At 39.6% G+C, this 21,434-nt stretch overlaps 1 protein-coding gene across 5 annotated transcripts in view; it reads left to right on the forward strand.

Moving 5' to 3' along the window:
• Positions 1-21,434, forward strand: part of kcnt1b (potassium sodium-activated channel subfamily T member 1b) — an 86,009-nt gene that overhangs the window by 36,615 nt on the left and 27,960 nt on the right. For all 5 annotated transcript variants that reach the window (XM_034091137.2, XM_034091139.2, XM_034091140.2 and 2 more), the window contains exons 4-13: positions 13,242-13,321; positions 14,458-14,563; positions 15,194-15,241; positions 15,330-15,378; positions 15,573-15,632; positions 17,439-17,513; positions 17,715-17,798; positions 19,265-19,359; positions 20,609-20,789; positions 21,242-21,406. In XM_034091137.2, coding sequence (XP_033947028.1) covers positions 13,242-13,321; positions 14,458-14,563; positions 15,194-15,241; positions 15,330-15,378; positions 15,573-15,632; positions 17,439-17,513; positions 17,715-17,798; positions 19,265-19,359; positions 20,609-20,789; positions 21,242-21,406 — 943 coding nt within the window. The remainder of the gene's footprint in view (positions 1-13,241; positions 13,322-14,457; positions 14,564-15,193; positions 15,242-15,329; positions 15,379-15,572; positions 15,633-17,438; positions 17,514-17,714; positions 17,799-19,264; positions 19,360-20,608; positions 20,790-21,241; positions 21,407-21,434) is intronic.

The following is a 21,434-nucleotide window of genomic DNA, read 5'->3' on the forward strand; positions in this document are numbered from 1 at the left end:
TCTCATTCAGAACAATGAAGCCTTTGAAGTCTATAGGCACCTCGTTAGCTCAACTATAAACACCTGTGTAACAGGGTTTCCGCTAGGATTTTTTCTCGCCGGTCAAATGTCCGGGCAGAATTTATTTTACCGGACAAATTTGAAACTTACCGGTCATGTTTCAATAATAATAATAAGAGTTGTGCAGCAGAGTTGCTGTTAGCAGGTTATTACCGGACTATGAGCAGCTATGCTTCAGTTTAAAACTCAGTTCACGGGGCTCATTTTTATATTGCTTCAGTTTATAATCGTAACAGATCGAAAAATTCAGATTCATTTTTCAATAAATCATTCCACAAACAACAAACAACATAATTATTACATTCAAACAAACTACTTGTAGTAGATAACGTACATTATTCAAAAGTTTAAATTAACTTTGAATAATAACACGGGAGAAACGGATCCTCTCTCTCTCTCTCTCTCTCTCCCTCCCTCTCTCTCCTGACAACACGTCAGTTTCTCAAGCAGCTCCTGCAGCTCGCTAAACAGAGGGCGGGGCTTCAGGTGATTATGCAGAGCTGCGTGTCTCGGTCAGACTCAGCAGCTGATCTGATCTCTCTCGCGTCCGGTTATACTTCACTCGCGTTTATGTCCATATCGATCAGATCCAGCTCTCCTGATCGGCCTTTATAGAGAGCACCGATCAAACTATTAAGAGTGAATATCGGCCGATAATGACCGGCGGCCGATCGATCGGAGCCTCCCTAATTATTACCAGACATTTTGACCGGCAGGTTTTGAATTTACCGGTTTTTAATAAATGTTACCAGCTAAAAACCGGTAATTACCGGCTAACGGAAACCCTGCTGTGTAATGAACACGATGATGTCATCACTCCAACTGACATGCAGCAGACTTCAACCGTCCAGCTGTGAAGACATCTCAGAGACACACACTCTCTCTCTCTCACACACACACACACACACACACACACACACACACACACACACACACACACTCTCAAATACAGACACACACACACACACAACTCTCTCTCTCTAGCCACACACACTCTCCCTTTCTCTCACACACAGACACACACTCTCCCTCTCTCTCTCACACACACACACACACACACACACACACACACACACACTCTCTCTCTCACACGCAGACACACACTCTCCCTCTCTCTCACACGCAGACACACACTCTCTCTCTCACACGCAGACACACACTCTCTCTCTCACACGCAGACACACACTCTCTCTCACACACACACACACACACACACACACACACACACACACAATCTCTCTCTCACGCACACACACTCTCAAACACACACACACAACTCTCTCTCTCTCTCTCTCTCTCTCTCTCTCTCTCTCGCCATAGTTTTTGAACGGGTGGCAAAATGGTCAGATATACAAGTCAATGCATTCTTATGGGATGCAGTGCTGCAGTTGGTTGTCTTTGATCTCTGGACACACACAGGTGTTCTGAGTAGGTGCTCAGGAATAGAAACAAACACTGACAGACTGGACTTTAACAGACTGTCTCAGCCTATTATTTTCTGTCTGATGGAGACTTCATACTGACTTCAACAGGTTCCACATATTTTATACATTATTGGTGACGTATGGTTTTAGTCAAAAAGTTTGCAGTTAAAATATTCTTCTGCTTTCCCAAGCCTTTTTACTTTCTTTTCTCATCTTAATACAAATTCATTCACTACTACTTACATCTGATATTTAACTCCTTCAGCCTATTTTCAGCTGCAGAAACCATTTAACTATTACATTATTCAGCTATTTCAGGACATCAAGGCTATACATGTTGTTGTTTATACCTTTTTTTTAAACATTTTCTTTTAAATATTAATCTTTTTCTGCATTTTTGTAGCTAAAAGCAGCTACCATTCAGCTAATAACACATTCAGCTTTTTCTGCATTTTCAGCTAAATTCAGCCATAAATGTTCACAGTTTACAGCATTCGCACGCATTTTCTGCAAGAAATGCATTTTCTAGTTCTCTCTTGTGATGATCATATTTTGGAGAAATCAAGGCTGACAGAGCATACTGTGTCTGCATTATTTGTTTTTATCTGTAAAACAACATCACCAACACATAAAATACCTGACATGGCATTGAGATACTTCCTGTGGGTGCAGAAAGTTTAACTCATGTGACAACACAACAGGAAATAGCGTGTTGATGTTTCAGAAAACCCCAACGTTTGGTGTCATCTCATCAGAATCAAACGGCAGCACAAGCATCTCAGCATGTTCAGCAACAGCACATTATAAAACCCACAACCTCATTTCAGTCAAGGGTGCTCGAGGTGCAATCTCAGTGGGTGCTCAAACCACCTCATCGTTCCTCTAGTCTAGTGAGAAGTATCAGAAGGAGGATTTTTCTGTCTAACACAATGTGAGAAATGTTGCCTTTTATATCTGAATGCTTTATTAGTGCGAATGCTGTTTACAGCATTCCACTATAGTACTTCAAATCTTTATTCTTCCCCTTATTAGTGTGAATGCTGTACAGCATTCCACTATAGTAATTCAAATCTTTATTAGTGCGAATGCTGTTTACAGCATTCCACTATAGTGCTTCAAATCTTTATTCCGCTTAAACTTATTATTTCAGCCAATACTTTGGCACTCCATAACTTCAGCTTATTTTCAGCTACAGAAACCATTCAAATATTAAACTATTCAGCCTGTTCGGGAATCGATGGGAAACCTTCAACTTTTTCAAAATATTTCATACTTTTTGAAATATTCAGCTTTTTAAACTCTTTTTTTTACATTGAAGTCAATGGGAAGAGCCTTCAAATCAGCCAATACTTTAGCTCTCCATAACTTCAGCTTATTTTCAGCTACAGAAACCATTCAAATATTAAACTATTCAGCCTGTTCAGGAATCGATGGGAAACCTTCAACTTTTTCAAAATATTTCATACTTTTTGAAATATTCAGCTTTTAAACTTTTTTTTACATTGAAGTCAATGGGAGATGCCTTCAAATCCTGTTTTCCTACACTTTGCGCCAAATGCATCTCCTTCCACATCATTTCAGCCAGACCCTTCATTCCAACTTTCAAATGACCACAAGACCTTCAGCTATTCAAACTTGACTTTTACTTTTGATATCTTTTACACATTCTGAGATATTGAATTTAGTTTGGAGCTTGGTAGAGAGGCATTTTTCAGATTTTTACATTAGAGTGGATGGGAGCAGCTCGTTAACTCTAGAGTGCTTTGATCTCAAAACAGAGTGCAGGACAGCTCAAAATTCCCCCCCAAAAATGTTTTAAACTTGCCATACTTTCCAAACCCTACACTCCTCAGACATATTTTTTCATGGAAAACGTAGGAAAACCTCTCCTAGGTTGAAAAAAAGATAAAAAATATTAAAGAAAATGCCTCTTGAGGGCATTAAGTGACAAAAACGTTCAACATTCCTCCATTGAAGCCCATTGTAATTTCAGGCAGATATTTGCTCACGGTAGCAGCCGCACACCTTTAGTTAAACTGCCAAAAAGGCCACATTATTAACCCAAAACTACACAAAAATTACACTTCAGATACTCAACTTCCTTGACATGCTTCACGTTTTGAAATTTCACAGATATCTGTTACGGTTCTTCCACAAAACGTTCACATGTAAGAGGTGCATCTCTCATTCAGAACAATGAAGCCTTTGAAGTCTAGGCACCTCGTTAGCTCAACTATAAACACCTGTGTAATGGAACACGATGATGTCATCACTCCAACTGACATGCAGCAGACTTCAACAGTCCAGCTGTGAAGACATCTCAGAGACACACACTCTCACACACACACACACACACACACACACACACACACACACACACACACACACACACACACACACACACACACTCTCTCTCTCTAGAGCCACTCTCCCTCTCTCTCACACACACAGACACACACTCTCTCTCACACACACACACACACACACACACACACACACACACACACACACGCAGACACACACTCTCTCTCTCACACGCAGACACACACTCTCTCTCTCACACACAGACACACACTCTCTCTCTCACACACACACACACACACACACACACACACACACACACACACACACACACACACAGACACACACTCTCAAATACAGACACACACACCATCTCTCTCACACACACACACACACACACACACACACACTCTCAAACACACACACATAACTCTCTCTCTCTCTCGCCATAGTTTTTGAACGGGTGGCAAAATGGTCAGATATACAAGTCAATGCATTCTTATGGGAATGTGCTGCAGTTGGTTGTCTTTGATCTCTGGACACACACACAGGTGTTCTGAGTAGGTGCTCAGGAACAGAAACAAACACTGACAGACTGGACTTTAACAGACTGTCTCAGCCTATTATTTTCTGTCTGATGGAGACTTCATACAGACTTCAACAGGTTCCACATATTTTATACATTATTGGTGACGTATGGTTTTAGTCAAAAAGTTTGCAGTTAAAATATTCTTCTGCTTTCCCAAGCCTTTTTACTTTCTTTTTTCATCTTAATACAAATTCATTCACTACTACTTACATCTGATATTTAACTCCTTCAGCCTATTTTCAGCTGCAGAAACCATTCAACGATTACATTATTCAGCTATTTCAGGACATCAAGGCTATACATGTTGTTGTTTATACCTTTTTTTAAACATTTTCTTTTAAATATTAAGCTTTTTCTGCATTTTTTAGCTAAAAGCAGCTACCATTCAGCTAATAACACATTCAGCTTTTTCTGCATTTTCAGCTAAATTCAGCCATAAATGTTCACAGTTTACAGCATTCGCACGCATTTTCTGCAGGAAATGCATTTTCTAGTTTGACACTGCATGGCATTGATTCATAATGCTGCTACCTTTTTTGAAGTCTTTTCAAATGGCATTCTATATCTGCTGTCTTTGTAAAGAGGTGTGTGAAACGCTGGTGTGATATGACCATTTTTCATCCTTTTTAGTACTACCTTCAGAAAAGGACATTATCTTTATCTTTATTATCAAAAGTAAAGTAAACTAGAGAATGCAATTCCTGAAGAAATTGCTAGTGGGAAAGCTTTATGCTGAAAAGCTGACGCTAAACTGCTATGCTGAAATGTAATGTGTAAGAATAAAGTGAAGAATTTAGATTGAAATGATACATGAACACTGGGGGCTTGAATGTGTGATGAGAGAAGAAAAGAAAGTAAAAAGGCTTGGAAAAGCAGCAGAAGAACTGCAAACTTTTGAAATATCTTGATGGCGAATGATCTGTCGCCATGCCAACGGCATTTGATGACATCCCATAATACGCTTAGATGCGTTGATGGCTGCATCGTTACCAAACCTGTGAAGTTTTGGGCCGTTTGGAGCATTTTCACTGAAGTTATGAGAGAACCGCCACCGTTTTATGGTGAGGGATGCGTTTGCATGGAAAGATGTCAGATTTGACGTAGAGCTGTTGAGGCATGGAGAGGTGATATACAGGTGAAGATTGTGGGACAACCGGACCGTGTCCATTGGAGCTACTGCGACATAGTGTTTTATAGCGAGGGATGCGTTTCCATGGCAACAGCCTATGGTGAGATCTCAGATTTGGCGTAAAGCTGTTGAGGCATGGACCGGTGATACTGTATACAAGCGAAGTTTGGGGGACGATCGGACCATGTCCATTGGAGTTACAGCGACATCGTGTTTTATGGCGAGGGATGCGTTTCCATGGAAACGGCATATGATGACGCCCCATCATTGACGTAGAGCTGTTGAAGGCAGGACCATTAACCATTATCTGAAGTCTGCTGCTCTGAGCATGTCAGTTGGAGTTATGATATCATTGTGTTCCATGACACAGGTGTTTATATTTGAGCTAACGACGTGTCCAGAGATCAAAGGTTTCCATGGTGATCAGTGAGAGGAGAGCATTTTCATTGTTCTGAATGAGAGATAAACCTGTTACATGTGAACGTTTTGTTAAAGAACCGTAACAGATATCGGTGACATTTCAAAGCGTGAAGCATGTCTAGGAACTTGAGCATTTTGAAGTGTACTTTTTGTGTACTTTCGGGTTAATAATGTGGCCTTTTTGGCAGATTAACTAAAGGTGTGCGGCTGGCTGCTGTGGTGGGGAAAGGTGAGGCTGAACTTACAATGGGTTTTAATGGAGACATGTTGAAAGTTGTTGTCACTTCATGCCCTCAAGAGGCATTTTGTTTAATTATTTTGCTTAATTTTTTTTTATCTTTAAAGCTACGAGATGTTTTCCTACGCTTGTCATGAACAATTATGTCTTATGAATGTAGGGTTTGGGAATTATGGCAGGTTTAAAAGAAAATCTGTCCTCCACTCTAGCTGTGACATCTCTAAAATCTGAAGAAGGCCTCTTTACCAAGGTCTGAACAATGTTTAATATCTCTAAAAGTAAGAATCAGATTAATGCTGCTGTGTCAGCATTCCCACTAAATTAAATGTGCTCTTATGAAGGATACAGATTGGAGGACATTCATATTTTCAACAATTCGCAATGGAATTTCTCGGAAGGACCAAAATTAAAAATCAATCATTTTTGGTATCTTTTTCACTCGTCTTAACCAATTGTCATGACCATAATTTTTTTCTTTTTTTTTTTAAATGATGAAAATGCTGATAAAATGTGATTGCCTTGATCAGAATATTCATATTAGAAGTACACAAAGCTTGAGTATTTCCAGTACCATTTTTTTTGTAGTGGTTGCTGTTGGTTTGTTAATAAACTATTTAAATGTGATTTACTGTACTTTTATTTGGTTATGCAACAATTTCAAACGGAATGATAATGATTATATTTACAGCCATCATTCTTTTCTAAAAAAACATACTGAAGTATCAAAAACTTCTTTCAACATCAGTGTTTTTTTATACAGTTACTATTAGGCTCTCTTTCTTAATCATTCTTGACCATTAACAGATTCTAGACTCCTTGAACTGCTTTTGTAGTCAAATGCCCCACATTCATAATTAGTACTACATCCTCTTGCTTGTGTATTTAATGTATTCACATGTCTAATTTCTAAGCTTTTCTATTCATAATTCAATGTCCGGTATTTTGGTAAATTTCTTTGATAGACATTACTCAGAAATACCAATGCTTGGCACGCAGGATCCCTTTTTGGTCTTTTTCTAAAAGTATGACACTCTCAAGCTCCGAGGTCTTAGTGCTTTCTTCATTGGTAGAAAACCTCAAGCGCATGTGATTTGGGTCTGTAAAACCTAGACATTTTGATTCACAGAACCATACAACAGGTACGCATAATGTCCATCACCCTGGTCATTATTGCCTAAAGAACCCCAACAATGTGAGCATTCTCGGGGTGGATCTCCAGAAGGGTTAATTCACTATAAATAATCATGTTGTTGTGATTGACTTCAACCAGCATCCTCTCAAAGCCTTTTTAAGTTTCAAGAGTTGTCAGGGTTGAACATGTTCTATTATTGTCTCTTTGGTGTAGCAAAGAAAGAGGGAGGTCTCTCTTACAGTATGTTGATTAGTCTTTGTCAGTGACTACCTACCTAGTTTGTTATCCAATTATTCAGCAATGTTATCTTCACTTCAGTCAGCAGGAAGATGAATTTGTTATAACACAAACAGTGTAGTCGACTATAAAGTGAGCAGCACTCTTATTATGACTGCTCATCACTCCTTGACAGACCTTGAAAGACGCAGGACAACTCCTTTGAGTCAGCGATTCTGATTCAAGGCTTTGATATTGTGTGCTGCTGTGCACTTCCATTTGCAAGTGCTTAGTTTAGAACAAACTGCAGGGTTTATAGGTCTTGAACACACACATCTGCACATTTAGAGCTAAGACCCTCTCTAAAACTCCCACTTAGATATAACAGTAGAGCAGCACACACAGGGTATGGAGGCCTAAACAGACCACCAGAACATGTCCTGTGGTTGCTCTTTCACATATTTGAACTGAACTGTTTTCCTCTAGAGATTTGCCAAAATACTTTCACAGTAGCAATGAGAGCCCTTTTCTATTTTTGCCCTGTAAATGAGGCTATTGGAAAAGTACCTTTGCCATGGCTTACATTTTTGAGATGCAGCTTTGTGAACCATGAGGCAGATGCGTACAAAGGACTCTGACGCGTTTAATTTTCATATCAGAGTGTAATATTGTAGAACCGTTGCAGGCTTTGTAGGCAGGCGCATTTCTCAAGCTGGTGCAGAGACTGGTTGCTTCTGCAGAGAGGGGACAGAGCAAACCTGAGATCTGTAAATAAACTGTATTTATTATTTATCATTATATGTATAGCCTGTGATAGGTAACACTGCTGTTGTACTGTTTACAACACAAGGCCTTGTAGTATTGATATGCCCTAAAGGCTGGATCTTATAAACCTTGATAAAGTGCATTGTTTACCTCTGATTGGTTGCAGATACCTTGGCTGATAACTTCCATATGTGTTGCTATGCCAACACTTGTGGTAATAAAGTTGATTAGACATGGATACTTTATTTTGATTGTACATTATGTAATGCCCTCTACAGGGATGACCACTTAAAGATCAATGGTAGAGAATGCTGGTTTAATTGGAGACGGCATCATCAGGTTTAATGTGTTATCGCTTCCTTTAAGAGTCTCTGTGATATTTCACCCTCAGGTGCTATTGATATAGCCTAATAGCTAACTGACACTGCTGTTAACCTATGCTTGCCTCTGCAGCTCCAATATTCCATATGGCAAATAGCATCTGTCGGCTGCTACAATTGACATACATATTTTCCATCACTAAAATTAACGCAGGTGTTTCATGAGCTCTGTTCTGTCGGACAGATTATCCCGAGGTCAACAAGCTGTTCGATGTTTATTCAGCGTCTACAAAGCAGTTGTAGTCCCTCTGTGTTGCAGGCAAGGGTGTGTACAAATGTAATCCTATCACTGCAAATTGTCATGGCGTACTCTGGGTGTTTGTGCGTGTACAACTTTAATACGCTTGATCACAAATCTAAATCTCTGAGGTTACACTTTTGCTCCTCCACATTTGTCCCTGTCACATATTCTGAATGGCTGGCATATTAAAGTCTCTACCAAGGCCACTTTCCAGTAGAGGAGATTTCTCAAGCTATTGTGACTATGTTAAATATCCCTGGCTTATTCTCTGCCTACCATTTTTACACTTAAGGGAAGTAAAGGGAGTGTATCTTAATTACAAGCTGCCTGCTGGCTTCGTGGATATTCAAACTGCTCGTGTTGATAGGCCAAGGCTGGCTAATATCCATATATTGGGGGTGTTGGTGTACAGACTACAGAGATGCCAAAGAAAAGAGGGTAAGTTTTTAAAAGGTATTGCCCTGGGTCTGCTGTAGTGACTGGCAGTCGACAAGCGGGAAACAAGTGCACTATGTAGTGAGGCTACTTGGAATCATTACAAATGCCCTGTGCCTGGTAGAGACTTATGTAACCATTTAAGTTCTAGTGCAGTGGTTCTCAACTGGTGGGTCGCTGACCCGTTTCGAGTGGGGCGTGGATGTGTGAGTGAAGAAAAAGTCAAACTTTTATTTTGAAGGCCCGATTTTCTAACGCTGTGCATGCAGTCGGCGTTGGACTGGAAGTACCGGAGACCATAAACGGTTTTGAAAAACTTCTGTCACATAGTGATCATCTTCTCAATAAAATATCTTTGCTGATGTTTTTTCGAGTCTTCTGGACAATCAGAATCAAGATTGTTGCCGGAAGTCCCCACGGAGAATAACCTTGCGGTAGAACTCTTCTTTATACATCCATGGTTACAACTTCAGATAGAAATGAACACATAGTGAAATATGACCCCCAGTCTGATGACTGACAGGTCACAGAACAATGGGAGCTATCTACCCTTACCCACAATTTAAAGTAAGTCACACAGACTATCTCCTCTTTACTCTTCTCGCAGCAAGATGTCAGAACAAAGTGAAAAACAAACAATGGCATAAAATATTATTAATATGTCGGGTAGTAATAGATTTATTTATTTTCTTCTCAGAGTGTACCAGAATGCATAGTTTGTTAGTATTTCTAAAAATCTCCTGGGGAGAATCCCTGCAGACCCCCCTGCTGGGGTTGGGTTTTCAGCATGCGTGCCTTTTTATATAGTTCAGCTTTGATTCCATCATCTCATTAAACCTTTTTTAAAAGCATACTTTAGTTCTGTGAAGGGATATAAGGGATATATGCACTGTACTTCACTTTTATTAATATTGTATGCTGAAAAGCGTATATATTACAGCACGATTTTTTGTTGAATAGATTTGAGCGCTTCAAAATGTTGGGTCGCGATGTATTGACCAAGTAAAAAGTGGGCCCCGAGGCCTGACCAGTTGAGAACCATTGTTCTAGTGCTTGTTAATTGCGTGAACGAAAACAAGTAAAAGGCTCAGCTTTTCATTTGTGGTCAAAGGCTATAACACTAACACTTTGGTCTTCAGGTGTCTGACTGGGACACCATTTCTTCTTTTGGCTCTAATTCGATAATTCGATATCAAAGGACAAGATGTCATATTAGAGACCACAAGCTTTAAGAGTTTGAGGGTTCCTATCCTCCTATGGGCGACAGTGGCGTTCAAACATTTATCTTAAACAAACAGCAAAGCTAGAGGAGCTAAAAAAAAACCTGCTAGCATGGCTCAAGGTGTTCTAATTCAACACATACAGTTCACCCTGTCTGGATAAAAACAGCCTCAAACTGAGTTAAACGTCAGCACTTTAACCTCATATTTCTTCTATATTTCTTCTATGTTTTTAAATTGTAAAAGCTGGCACAAGAGAAGAGATATTAACAAATGCTTTGGTGTGTCTTACCTCACAATAAGATAGCAGGGAAACCCTCACTTTAAATATTCATAAAAGAGGCTACATGCCACTGATGCCTAGGCTTGTTATCGTTGTGTTGTCAAGCCAACGCAATTCCCATGTTAAACAACACAATACGGATTTTGTCACTGAGGTTATCTTGTGGTCACATGTCAGGTTTTGCTGTTTTCAGGTTTGATGTGTAATTATAGATGACTGTAGGAAAGCTGTGTACACATGAATCCTGTGCAGCTGTTGTGTCTGTTGTGACTGCTATTCCAATGGAGACAACAAACAATATTGATTCTCCACCACCAATCGAGCATTCATTACAGTCTTTTACTGCTTCTCGGGTGACGCACCAGTCGATACACTTGGTTTACGCAGTCGCCATATCGCAGAGTGTGTTTAGGTTGGATGGAGTCATGGGGATGGGGGTTTGCAATGGTGCCTATAGATAAGTCAGTGTGTGTGTGTGTGTGTGTGTGTGTGTGTGTGTGTGTGTGTGTGTGTGTGTGTGTGTGTGTGTGTGTGTGTGTGTGTGTGTGTGTGTGTGTGTGTGTGTGTGTGTGTGTGGTGTGTGTGTGTGTGTGTGTGTGTGTGTGTGTGTGTGTGTGTGTGTGTGTGTGTGGCTTAGCCAGTTTTTTGTACTGGAAAAACATTTCCTGCCTTAGAAGCTGTCTCCATGGCGATAAAGCAGGAAAGGAGGGGATTAGCTGGAAGATGGTGCGTATCTAATGTTCTTACTTCCACCTACTCTCTTTATCGACACATACGTACCTCCCTTGGGTCTTGGCTTCTGTAATTGCCCCCCCTGCGCTCTCCTCTTTTTCTTTGCACCCTGATCTCATTGTGTCAGACAAAGAAGAAGGATGTAAAGGTCCTTCCTGAAACTGAGAAGCCGCTGTTACTTCCTGAGAGGCCGCTATTATAGAAAGTTGTAATAAGCCTACCTTACATTTGACCTACAGCTACATCATCTTCCGTGCCTAAGTGGGCATTTGGTCAAGTTCCCAAGCTTAATTAAATGTCATCTGCTCAATGTGAGAAAGACAGCATTGGATATAATACAGTATCATTTTAAATGGCAGGTGATTTTCAATTGTTAATGGACGCTTTAATGTAAGTGATAATAATCATGCTGTCTCATGATTTGAGTGAAGGAAAACGTTTTTACCCAAAGGAAACTGACTTTCTTCCAAACTGTAAACAACATCTAGAATACTCTGGTTTGGTACAAATATGTATATTAATATTACAAGCAATTCTAAATGATTAAACCCTCCTCGGTGCCTATTTCATGCACTAATTGATAATTTGTGATTAATGTCCCAGGGGAGCAATTAAAACCCTTACCTTGGCTTATGTGTCATGTCCCCACAGTGTGCATTTGATTCGCAGCTAGTGCAACATTAAGAGAATGTGTGTGGAAAAATATGGCTTCAACTGCTGCACATTACAATTCAAGATCATATGCATCTGTTGCTGGTTGTCGCATTGAGAAGGGGAACTGTAGACAGCGTAATTACTGGCGGTAAATGGAGGGTAATGGAATAAGACTTGTACAGCTTTTCTGCAGTACATTCCCACAATGCAAATGGTTGGTGTTGTTTTTACTGGAAAGCTTCAACAAACACAATTGTGGCACTGGCACAACTATCTTTACAAATGTTTCTTTCAAGATTTGCCAGGATTTGCAAGAAATACATGTCAAACTGCAGGATGCAATCAAATGCTGGGATTTGAACCCCAAAACTTTATTGTGTACAATATGTACTGAGATGTAAGCCACCATTGAGGGTTGGTCAAATTGTTGTTGTTCATTCTTTGAGGAGATATGTTCTTTTCCAAATCAAACGTTTTGGACTCTTTATATGACACATTTATTGTAAGATTGATTGGATGAAGGACGTGGGTGATATGTTATTTATTGTTATCAAAAAAATGAAATACTGTATTCCAAAAATAGGTCAATCTCACGCTATTTCGAAATTGAGCATGGGTGAAAGCATTCCTGAAAAGTTGAGCAAAAGCTCTCTAAACAAATGAATGAATAGCATTGGTTGTGTAACATGTGTGTAATATGTATTATATGATATCATTCAGACCAGTTATTAGTTAGTCATGTTGGTATCAGTACTGAAATGTGGGTATTGTCCTGTACCCAGAATGCGAACATGTAAATGTGCCTGGATCACATGTTGTTACATTTACTGAACAAAGCAATACCTGTGCAAATTCATTGCTTTATCTCACACCTGATCAAAAAGCACTATGGAAAGATTGACACTGTTTGATCAAATGTGTTCTGCTCTTCTCTTTGTGTATATAATGAACAGCTTATGCTTAGTATATGCATCATCTGTGTAGACTAACACTAACATCATATCACTGCCCCCCCCCAACAGGGTGCAGGTGGAGTTCTATGTGAATGAAAACACCTTCAAGGAGAGGCTGAAGCTTTTCTTCATCAAAAACCAAAGGTCAAGTAAGTACATCCACCAGGGAACATCACACTCCCTCTCCTCCCTTCACCCTTCAGCTAAATTGACAAATACAATCGGGGAAACTGCTGTCGGTGATGGCGCATTATAACGTTCCTGCCTCAGTTTAGTTTCTTAATTACATTAGTTTCCTCGTTGTAATATATTGTATATGTAGGTGTGCGCACTGTGGCCCAGCAAGGACAGAGAGTGTGGCTCATTTATTGAGAAAGGAGGCAGCACTGCAGTGTTTTTGTCAATAGGACATAAGACAACATCTGAGAAAAAAAAATGGTGCAGCTTGGTGCATTGTGTCTGAACGATGCTCCAGTTTTCAAATGGAATTAAAGGAACTCTGTCTCAGGTAGAGCATGTTGTTGACATATCCTGAGCACTGACACTGCTGTCTTCCCCTCAACGTGTCATTGTCGCTCAGCCGCCACAGTCTGTGACAGAAAACGACAGGCTCTAAAGAAAATGTCGCACATGGCTGCAGGGGTCTGTTGCTCTATGCCATTGCAATTCTGCTGTTTGTTTACCTAAATCATCGTACCATTGACTCTGGCCTCATCTGGAGAGGTTGTGTCACGAGAGATTAGGTAGCTGCAGAGGCTGATGAGAAATGTTTAATACAACTAGCACTCCTCCGCTGCCTAGCAAGCATGTCTGCAGCCAAGTTCTGCACATTAAGTGGTGTGTGCTTATCAGTTCATTACTCAAAAAGGATTATGATTCCACAAGCATTATAACTTCTGTGCAATCCCACCAGTCATTTATCTTCCAATTGTACTCCTATTCATGAGAAGCCCATACATCTCCGGTGTTTTTATGTGTTATTCTTGGAGGATTTAGAAGCTACGTCAGAAGAAATTCGTTGTGACAGGGTGCCAGAGCAGCATAAAACTACATTAGTAATGCTTCAGGGCTTCTACAGATCCCGTCTCTTTTGGCCTTTCACTAAAGACGTTTTTAAGCAAGCAAACTTAAAACAGTGACAATCTAGTTGCATCTGTAGTCTCCTGTTGGAACACAATGACAGAGTTGTGACAAAAACACTGGATATTTAAACAAGCTCATTTTCCGGTGATCATCACTTGCATCAGGTTTTGAGTCACATGAAATGATATGTCTTGGTCCACAGGCCTGAGAATCCGCCTGTTTAACTTCTCACTGAAGATCCTCACCTGTGCCCTCTACGTACTGAGAGTGAGTCTGGATGACCGCGAGGATGTCAACGGCGACCCATGGTGAGAGTCACACTCCATTTCTGTCCAAATGTTTTGATAGTTGCTTTTTATTTGCTGATTTGCAGTTGTACATTTTGATGATATCTGGCTTCAGGAAGCAGTGTTTGCTCCTTTTGCTATCTTCTAATCCATCTCATTATGTATCATTTTATTCATTCTTCTCTTTTATCTTATTCCAAACCAACCAGATGACTTTTCGTATGCCAGTGGATCTTTCCAGGAATATCTTCCAGTTGGCATGTCCAAATAGCAACAAATGTGAACGATATCTTGAGAGCAGAGAACACCAATATATATGCAAATCTTGTTTTCAACACTTCTAAGGGGGGAGACGTTTACTTGAGATTTACTCCTAAAACCACATTAACATGAATTCCCTTGTGTGAATTTGATTGCTTGAGGAAGTTTTTTTTTTGTTGGTGCGTGTGAGTTGTTCTCCCTGTGCAGTCATTTGAAAGTGGTGGATTATTTTTATTCCTCTTACTGCCAGCAGCCTTTATACACATGTTGAGTTTGTTCTTTATTGAAACATACAAACTGATGGGATTGTTTCCCAGCGGGTGTGTTTCCACTCACATCCACACACACATTCTCACGTTCTTTTTTTTTGTGTTCCTGTTTTCTCTACAGTGCAAAATGTCAGAATAACAGTACAGCAGACTCGGCAGACATCAACTGGTATGTTTCGAACAAAATGGCATTTAATTCTAAACTGAAGTGAGTTTATTGTCTACCTGGACATAAAGCGTCTTATGGTTTTTGACAGGTGTGTGATTTTCTGGGTTACCAGACGTGAACCTGTATGGGCGATACAGGTGAGGCGGATAACATAACGGTGAAAGTGCACATAAATCAAATTCCCCTGCATGAAATGAGGCTTAATGCAGGATTCAATCCAACGCACTAGCAGCCATGTATTAGCTAAAAGCCTTGCATTTAGGTCGAGCAGCCAGAAGAGATGAGTTTGCAGTTGCTGGGTTCATTAATCTCCTTCTCCCCTTTGCTGCAGGTGACAGTGGCCTTAATCAGTTTCTTGGAGACCATGCTAATCACATATCTCAGCTACAAGGTAAGGGTCCATCCACAGTAGACAGTTTTTCTCTTTAATCCGAGCTGATGCCTTACAGCAGTCGGATCGAAGTCCGGCACACAGTCTGTTCTCTCTTACCGGCCCACACCTCTTAATGTCCAGTCCAAGTGCCAATGCCGAGGCCAAGCTGTTCAAGACACAGGGCCAGAAGACTTTTACAATCATTTTGGACTAGTTAGTTTGCAGGGCTGGAAGTGCTGTTTTAATTCATGAGATTATATATATATATATATATATATATATATATATATATAATATAAAGAGCAGACTTTTATCGTAATGAACTCAAGATTTCACAAAAAGAAAAGGGCAGTCTTTGTGTGATATTCCTCTACTGCTAATGAGCACACAAAGGCAGAGGGAGTCTTTTCCCTTTCATATACAGTAATGTGTCTTTTAATGAGGTGGACACATATATTTAAAAAGAACTTGCAATGTAACTTATTCCAGTAACACTAGAAATATAACCCACAATATTGTCATACAAAAATGTATGAAATGTTTCCAAAAGTATGTGCAGAGCTCAAGCAAACATCCGGTTACTGAGATCCATTGTGGAAAAATAATTTATTACAGTTAACATCCTGTGCGTCTAGCTCGATTCTATATTACTAAATAATGTTAACATGCCGCTCTGGTATATTTAGCATTAGCACTTCATTTATCATTAATAAATCAAAGTAGTGTATTAAATCACATCCACACCACACAACCTCCACCAAGATAAACAGCACTTTATTTTGTATACTGTAATATTAAGGAGAAAAACTCTTTGCGGTATGCTATGTCCTTAGCATACTAACGTCAACATTAGCACAACCACAACTCCTGTACAGGAAGCTAGCCCTAGCATAGTTTGCTATCATTTGAAAGATCAGGACTGCGTTATGCCAGGAGCCAGGCTGCATGGAAATATAAGCGTTGCTGTGCTGCTCTGAGACTGGTAGTGTCTCTTGGACATATTCTTAATGTTGTGATGCTTTTATATCTTTTATTTTCCCTTTCACAGAAGGCTGTTTGGGGACTCATGTTTTTTTCCCCCATGATGTAATTTAGCCTTGTAAAACGTTTCAAGCTTTTATTTTTCCCTACCAGGCTTTTTAATAGCTCTATCATAGAAGCCACCACCAAACTGCTCATTTCAAACTCCGCTGTGCACTCGATATGGGATTTGTAGTCAGTCTCACTCAGTGGATTGGGGTCAGTCATATTTGATTGTTTGTTGTATGATCTTGGCTTTTTTAGATGTGCTGTTAGAACTAGGCGTTACCAATTAAATAATTCATATTCCAGTTATGCAAGGGAACTAATTAACTTCAGAGAACATAAAAGCAACAGTAGAACATTAAGCATACTTTAATGTTCAAAGTGAACTCTGCAAAGTCGTACAATCTGGAGACATTTTGTTGTGATCTTTAATCACAAAGATTGTGATAATGATGAAGTTTCTCCACCATTGTCATGCAATAAAGACAAGCTCTTGTTTGAAAAAAAAACAGGTCAATGAGAAGTGTTGTTTCTGGACCCAACATTAATTTCTGACCTCTCCATTATTGCTTTTATAGACTCGGATCAGTACTGACAATATGAATATCAAAGAAGCATGTTTAATTGGTGGCATTTACAACTCAACATAATAATCTGTTGTCCTCTTGCCTGTTTCATGGTATTGTGATCGCTTAGAAATTAAATGTGTTATCATCATTATTTCTGGTATTACACTTCTCTCCAAAACCATCTGCGCTCTAATGGTTCAATGCATTACTTTCCATCATTCCTTTCCAGGGTAACATTTGGGAGCAGATCTTCCAGATTTCCTTCATATTGGAGATGATCAATTCAGTGCCATTTATAATCACAGTAAGTTATTTATTTTAACGCCTTGGCAATCAATATGGTCCAGTAAAGGATTTACTAATGCATGATCAAGGTCATTTTGGTTTCATGTGTACCATCTTTCATCCAAGGGCATATTAATTGTCTTCATAGCCTTTCCTGTATTATGATTTATGTTTGTGATTTTATTCCACTGATGTGTTACACCTTTCTTCCTTCCTAAAGATCTTCTGGTGTCCATTGAGAAACATATTCGTTCCTGTATTTCTCAACTGTTGGCTTGCCAAAGGTGCCCTGGAGAACATGATTGTAAGTATTCGCAATAATGTGTTAATTATATTGTGCAAACTGTTGCTGTATTAAATAAAAGAGAGCACACAGAACATGTTTGTTTGTCTTTTATTTCTGAGGGCTTCGATGGTACTTATCTTTCTTGTGGCGGCCATATTGGATACCCTTATAGTAGAGAGCTGGCTATGACAGCTAAATGGGATTATACAATCAAGCTGTATGAAGAGACACCAATGTGTCAATGTATGTTTTTGAAGCTAGTGTTGTTAAATACATAGATGTGTAATATTGCATTAGCGCTGGCTACTTCAATAAGTTAGCCTGCTGGCTAGTTATTGGGTATCACACCAACTACATTCTCAGGTTAACAAAGCGAACTGTTTGTAAAACGAAAAAAAAGATAAAGATTTTTTTTTTTAATCCATTGCGTTTATTATGGGTGATTAGTTTTAGATGGAACAGAGGCACATCCTTATTAAAAGCATTTTTTCCAGTTATGTATCTGTATGGATATAAAGAGAGCTACTATTACTAAATATGTTCTATATCAAAGTGAGAACAACTGTATGACATGGTATATCCTGTTTCCTGATTGGGGTTAACATCAGATATTCAAACTAACTATTGAGCGAACCTTAGTAAACCTTGCTTTTACATTTTGACACACTAATGATCTGTGTTGCCAGGTCAGATGAGAGTATGTTGCCCTGGAAAAAATATATTTTCCCCCAAACTATTTTTAGGGGAGACCACAACACTTTTTTAAACGAAAGCAGAGCAAACAACAGGGGAGCCTAATTAAAAAAAAGAGTGTCAAGTGCATGAGGGAAACAAACAGAAAAAACACCTAACACTTGTAGCATAAGAACAGCAGGGATACAAAAGCCAGGTGCACATAAACCTGCTGTTTCAGTGTTACTATTGTCCAGGTTTAACCATAGGTGCAAAGTGACTGGTACATAGAATTCAAAGCTATTTAATGATATCCAACTGGTGTAGTGTGTCGTCTTGCTGTGATTCGGATGAGGCCATGACAGTAAGAGCCTCATGCCAAAGCGGTAGTTAGGCAGATGGTAGAATCTCAGGCCAAGCAGCGTAGCACATGGAGAGAAAGCAAGGACATTTGGGGAGGCGGTGGCAGGCAGAACATGAAAATGCAACTAAAAATGAGTCATGAGCTCATGAGCTTTCAAGATGGCTTAGCAGGAAGTACAATATGGTATAAAAAGGGGGGACAGTGTTGTTGGATAAAGATTGTGTTTGAACAATGTATGGCAGATTTTTGTACATATTAAATTGCATCCAGTCTATCTTCAACGTCAAGACAATAGCTCACTTTTCCTAGTAATGTTTGACTTAAGTTTTGATTGAAATTGTATTGATGACTTCTCAATGTTATAATTGGTCATCTAGATTGGAAATATTTCTAATTTTGCACTCATTGGTTTGGATATGGTTACAATGAACTCTCTTCTTTTGTCCAGAATGACTTCCATCGTGCCATCCAGAGGACTCACTCTGCCATGTTCAACCAGGTGTTCATCCTCATCTGCACCTTACTGTGTCTGGTTTTCACCGGGTGAGTGAGCCTCTCTTCTTCAGACGTGCATCTCTGGCCATTACAGTTTTCAGACCAGTTTACTGACCCACACTGTTTTCTGAGCTGTGTACAACATGACCCTGAAAATATTATCTCTAGTGCAGAAGCAGTATTGTGAATGTCGACGCTAGCCTAAGAATATTTGGAAAAAGCTATACATGTTATAATAATAGAGATTTAAAATGTAGTGCTATTGGGCAGACGTGCTGTGCTGTTATTGGCACAGCATGTCTGGCAAGATAGCATTTAACTGAAAGATACCATGAAAAAGCCTACAAAATAAAGAGTAAGTAAGCTAATATTATGAAGCCAGTTGGAATGTAATGTAATATCCAATTGTATTTTGAGGTCATGCTGGAAGAAGTGAGAAGTCAAATGAGCTGCCTATGAATGAAACTAGTTCCTAGAATTATGTGTGAATGTATTGACTATGTTAAAAAGTACAAGGGTTTTATAATTTTAGCTAAAGAAAACCAAATTTTTTGACAAACCTTGATTATTGCAGAGCATTTATTCTATTATATGCAAGTATTTAATTTACAATAGACATTGTTAGGCCTACATTTCAAACAAGTCAATTTAAGACATTTGAAGATCCCAGAATACCCCTGATCTGCTTGGAAAGAGCTAATTGTAATTACAATAATATTCAAAAAATATAACGCAAATCATTTCAAAGACTGGCATTTGTTATCTTGCATTCTGAACGATTGTGACCAGTGAGCCGATGTGAAAAACACTATCAACAAGACAACACAGCAGTAAAGGTGTTAGATTAAGAGAAGAAGCCATCCTTCTTTATGTCTCCTGTCTCATTGATCTACCCTTTTATAACTCAAATGTATTTTAATCAAAGCTGTTGCTTCAGCTGACCTTTAGCTCTTCAACAGAATCACTGTGCCTAGGCCATCACCCAGCAGCCTCTCTACTCTCACTCTTTCCACTGAGACATCTCAACTCCCATGAGCCTCAGGGTTTCATTCATTCTCCATCACAAAGGAATTGTCTCAGGCAGTGAGCTGGAACTGACAGAGCAATCAATGCTGTCACTTTTATTGAAAAACTGATATACTCTGATGCTCTTTAAACTTGAGCAAATTGGCTTTGATATCCAGTTTGCGAGGCTAAAACACACTGACATCGTAGGATACACATCCAAATGATCTTTACCCATAGGAGACATGTCTGTATTGAGGATCATTGAGTATGATGTCTCTTCTTTCTGCAGAGCTTGTGGGATCCAGCATCTAGAGCGAGCCGGGAAGCGCCTGACGCTGTTCGACTCGTTCTATTTCTGCATCGTCACCTTCTCCACAGTGGGCTACGGGGATGTCACGCCACAAATCTGGCCCTCCCAGCTGCTAGTGGTCATTCTCATCTGTGTTGCCCTGGTGGTTCTCCCACTGCAGGTAATGACCCTGTGAGGCAAACTCAACTCTGTTTTTTCCCCAAAGTGCAGTGAGGGGATTCACATTTCAGATCAGAATGTCTCACGATGTGCTGCTGATGTACTGATCACCTTACAGGGGTATCATTCAATATTAAGCCATCACTTGCTGCATCAAATATAACATTTAACTAAGTGCTCAAAAAGGTCATTCTGGCTCACTCCTGCTGCATAAATCTAACTTGCTGTGTTGTTGTTTTTTTAGAGATAACAAACGTGTCCATCATTTTAAATGTTACCTGTCACTGCAGAGATAGAGGGTGAGAGATAGTAGTTAGGAATGAGCTCCTGCTGCTGGCAAACTATTGCTTTAGTTTAGAGTCTGTGTCCAGACAGAAAATCTATCTTTCTTTTATTATTAATCTCAGTCTTGTTATATTTGACATCACGTCAATGTTGTTACCATTGTGTCAGTTTGAAGAACTAGCATACCTGTGGATGGAGAGCCAGAAGTTAGGAGGGAACTACAGCCGCCACCGGGCGCAGACGGAGAAGCATGTGGTGTTGTGTGTCAGCTCGCTGAAAATTGACCTCCTGATGGATTTCCTCAACGAGTTCTACGCTCATCCCAGACTACAGGTACCAAAACAGTGGATTTTATTTCAGA

The sequence above is a fragment of the Pseudochaenichthys georgianus genome, chromosome 9 (genome assembly GCF_902827115.2).
Source record: "Pseudochaenichthys georgianus chromosome 9, fPseGeo1.2, whole genome shotgun sequence".
Lineage (NCBI taxonomy): Eukaryota > Metazoa > Chordata > Actinopteri > Perciformes > Channichthyidae > Pseudochaenichthys > Pseudochaenichthys georgianus.